Source organism: Colobus angolensis, unplaced genomic scaffold (genome assembly GCF_000951035.1).
Source record: "Colobus angolensis palliatus isolate OR3802 unplaced genomic scaffold, Cang.pa_1.0 Scaffold125, whole genome shotgun sequence".
Lineage (NCBI taxonomy): Eukaryota > Metazoa > Chordata > Mammalia > Primates > Cercopithecidae > Colobus > Colobus angolensis.
The window spans coordinates 134,811-139,091 of record NW_012113697.1 but is presented as its reverse complement, the minus strand read 5'-3'; the positions used below and the strand labels follow the sequence as shown (position 1 = coordinate 139,091).

Sequence of the window (4,281 nt, the reverse complement as noted above, 5' to 3'; positions counted from 1 at the left end):
AAAGAAAGCATGTTTTGAATTTCTGTTTCTAGCAGTATGGTGGTTTATGTCTTCAGGTTGGTTTTCTAAATTTATGCAAGAAAAGGTATTTGATAAATACTTTTAGAAAAATAGGAATAGAAGGAACTTTCTGGATTTAGTAAAAGATATAAGCCAAAATCATAACAGTAAATATTATGCTCAGTGGAGAAATTGTAGATGTATTCCCTTCCAGAAGGGGAACAAGATGAAGATGCCCACTCTCACTGCTACTGCCTGCCACAGCACTGGAAGGCCTAGGCAAAGTTAGAAGGAAAGAAAAACAAAAGGTGGTATAGGCATTAGAAAAGAAGATAATATATTGTTGACCAGGCACGGTGGCTCATGCCTGTAATTCCAGCACTTTGGTAGGCCGAGGTGGGCAGATCACGAGGTCAGGAGATCGAGACCATCCTGGCCAACATAGTGAAACCCCATCTCTACTGAAATACAGAAAAAAAAATTAGCCAAGCATGGTGGCATGTGCCTGTAGTCCCAGCTACTTGGGAGGCTGAGGCAGGAGAATTGTTTGAATCAGGGAGTCGGAGGCTGCAGTGAGCCGAGATCGTGCCACAGCACTCCAGTCTGGTAACAGAGTGAGACTTTATCTCAAAAAACAAACAACAACAACAACAAAATATATATATATAGTCATTTGCAGTTGATAAGATTGTCTACACAGAAAAACCAATTATTAAACATACATGCTTTTAGAACTAATAAGAGAGTTTGGCAAGGATGCCAGACACAAGATCAATTTACAAAAATCAATTGCATTTCTCTATGCCAGCAATAACTAATTTGAAAATATAAGCAAAATTAAGATACTATTCACAACAGTAACAAAATTATAACGTTTACAGGCATTAAGTAAAAATACACAGGACTTTTATGAAAAAAATTTTAAGGCTCTAAGAAAGAACACAGATTATTTAATTGAGTGTGTTTACCAAACTAATCTATAAATTCAATGCAATCCCAATAAAAAGTCTAGTTAGCTTTTATTGAAAGTTGATAAACTTACTCCAAAAACTCAAAACGTATATACTATAGCTGTTACACAAAAAATAAAAGTGAGGCCAGGCACGGTGGCTCACACCTGTAATCCCAGCACTCTGGGAGGCCAAGGCAGGCGAATCACGAGGTCAGGAGATTGAGCCCATCCTGGCTAGCACGGTGAAACCCTGTCTCTACTAAAAATACAAAAAATCAGCTGGGCGTGGTGGTGGGTGCCTGTAGTCGCAGCTACTCGGGAGGCTGAGGCAGGAGAATGGGGTGAACCCAGGAGGCAGAGCTTGCAGTGAGCCGAGATGGCACCACTGCACTCCAGCCTGGGCGACAGAGCTAGACTCTGTCTCAAAAAAAAAAAAAAAAAAAAGAGAGAAAAGTGAAAAGTAGAATTTCCCTCCCCATCACATTTTAAAACATTCTCTAAATGCATACCTAAAAATAATACAAACAATTTTCAAGAAGGGGGATTTTGACTAAAAACAGAAAAACAGAAAATGGACTAGATCAGAGAGCTCAGGGACATTCTCATGCACATACGGGAAATTTCCATGTGATAAAGATAGCACCACAAATCAGTGGAGGAAGTGGCAGGTTATATAGTAGTTGCTGTGAGGCAGAGACTGCTGATTTTATTTAAATATGAATAAATGAAATAGAAACCCTACCTAAGGCCACATATAAGGTTGAATTGCAAATAGATTAAAAAACTGAATGCAAAAGATAAAACTTCAATGTTGATAGAAGAAAATATTAGAAAATATCTCTGTGACCTGGAAGAGGGAAGAATCACAAAAATGAGGGGGAAAAAACCCTGATAAACTGATGTTTTATTACATTCATATCGATTTTTTTTTTTTTGAGACCGAGTTTTGCTCTTGTTGCCCAGGTTGGAGTGCAGTGGCACCTCCTGGGTTCAAGTGATTCTCCTGCCTCAGCCTTCCTGAGTAGCTGGGATTACAAACATGTGCCACCACGCCCGGCTAATTTTGTATTTTTAGTAGAGATGGGGTTTCTCCATGTTGGTCAGGCTGGTCTCAAACTCCCGACCTCAGATGATCCACCCGCCTGGGCCTCCCAAAGTGCTGGGATTACAGGCATGAGCCATCACGCCTGGGCCTTACTGAGAATTTTTGTTCAACAAAACTCATGTAGATACTGTGAACAAAGTTAATAGATAGTCCTGGTGAGAAGGAATTCTCTGGCAGACGGCCTTTGGGCTTCATCTGCACTGTTGGCTCTCCTGGGTCTCCAGCCCCCAGATTTTGGACTTGCCGGCCGCCTTTATCACACAAGTCAATACTTTATAGCAAATCTCCTATGTATATACACATTCTATTGGTTCTGTTTCTCTGGAGATCCTAATACACATATGAAAAGGTGCTCAACTTCATTAATAATCAGGAAAGTTAAAATTTAAACTCCAATAAAACACAGTGGGTTTTATTTAATACCCATCAGATTGACAAAACTGTTACATTGATAATATTAAGTGTTTGTGAGAATACATAAGAAGAGATATTCTCATATGCTGCCAATGGGGATGTAAATTAATACAACCACATTGGAAAGCGGTTTAGTACTCCTTCCTAGAAATTCCCATGCTAAGAATATACCTTTAAAACACTCGTGCACATGGGCATCAGGGGACACATCCAAGACCCGTCTCTGGCAGCATTCTTTGAAATAATGAAAAACTAGAAACAAGAGTCGGGCACCGTGGCTCACGCCTGTAATCCCAGCACTTTGAGAGGCCGAGGCGGGTGGATCACGAGGTCAGGGGATCGAGACCATCCTGGCTAACACGGTGAAACCCCGTCTCTACTAAAAAATACAAAAAAATTAGCTGTGCGTGGTGGCAGGCGCCTGTAGTCCCAGCTACTTGGGAGGCTGAGGCAGGAGAATGGCGTGAACCCGGGAGGCGGAGCTTGCAGTGAGCCGAGATCGCACCACTGCACTCCAGCCTGGGCCACCAGGGCGAGATTCTGTCTCAAAAAACAAACAAACAAACAAAAAACTAGAAAGAATGCAAATGTCCACCAACAGAAAAACAAACACGAGTTATGATACAATCATCCAATGTAATACTGTACCTCAGTGAAATAAGTTAATTACTGCCACCTACATCATATAGGTGAATCTCAAAAACGTAGTTCCATGTAAGAATGAAGTACCAACAAATTTTAAAAATATGATTCCTTTTATGTTGAGTTCAAAAACAGGCAAAAGTAATTAATACTCTTGGAGATATATAAGAAGGAAGCAAAAATGATAAAGAAATGCAAGGGAATAATTAGTATAAAATTAGGATAACATTACCTCTGGTTGGCAGGAAGAAGCAAGAAGAGAAAGGCACAGTGGGAGGGTTAGGAAATGGTGATATCTAATGGATGCATGAATGTTTGTTATACTATTTAAAAATATACATACATATGTGTTTTTAAAACACTATTTTGCCTCTATAGTCTGTCTCATACCCATAAAAAGCCATGTTCCCTGAAAGAATCCGTAAGAACAAAGGTAAATAATTATTTCTTCATCTAAGAATGCTAATAAAGAAAATTTTTCTGACTTGCACTCATCAATTAGAAAATATATCTGATAACTGTTATAAATCTATCTCATTCAAATTTTAAGCAATATATACATTCCTGACTTTTTCCTTGCCAAAATAATAAGCTGAAGCTATTCCAGAAGTCAGTATCTTCTAGGATAACTGTTAAGTATAAAAAGAAAAAAGCATGCATACTTCTTCCATGAGCTGCCTCTAGGCCTTAGGTGGGATGGGGATCATGATACCTTTGGACTCCTCACCTGATACTTAAGTCATAACTTCCACTTAGGAGAAAATTTTCCTCCTCACACAGCAAGAGGGCCCGGACACTCCCAGCATGGCCTCGGAATTCAACGGGTATCACTTTTACTTGTATGATGTCCAGAAGATGGATCTTTCGATTAGATGACACAGCTATCAGATCTCCCCCGGAATAGTGGATGACTCTTTTTTGATCCCACCTGAGTGCCAGGGGAAAAGGATTATCCATGAAAGAAGAGTCTGTGTCCTTCCTGGGACTGACTTAGCCCCCTGACTTTCGCCTACAGCAGTGGTATAAAGGAAAAATCAGGGCCTTTCAACAAGGGAGGCAGCAGAAGGCAAGGTCGAGAATTAACAGGCCCTGAGGGATCCCCACTCTCATACATGATAAAAATCCATTTCCGTCAAATTTAAAAACTAAAGACAAAAGGCAATTTTTA

The 4,281-nt window shown here is 40.0% G+C and overlaps 1 protein-coding gene across 2 annotated transcripts in view; it reads right to left on the bottom strand.

Moving 5' to 3' along the window:
• Positions 1-4,281, bottom strand: part of CDRT1 (CMT1A duplicated region transcript 1) — a 51,259-nt gene that overhangs the window by 29,317 nt on the left and 17,661 nt on the right. For both annotated transcript variants that reach the window (XM_011933217.1, XM_011933218.1), the window contains exon 7: positions 3,841-4,041. In XM_011933217.1, the coding sequence (XP_011788607.1) occupies positions 3,841-4,041 (201 nt within the window). The remainder of the gene's footprint in view (positions 1-3,840; positions 4,042-4,281) is intronic.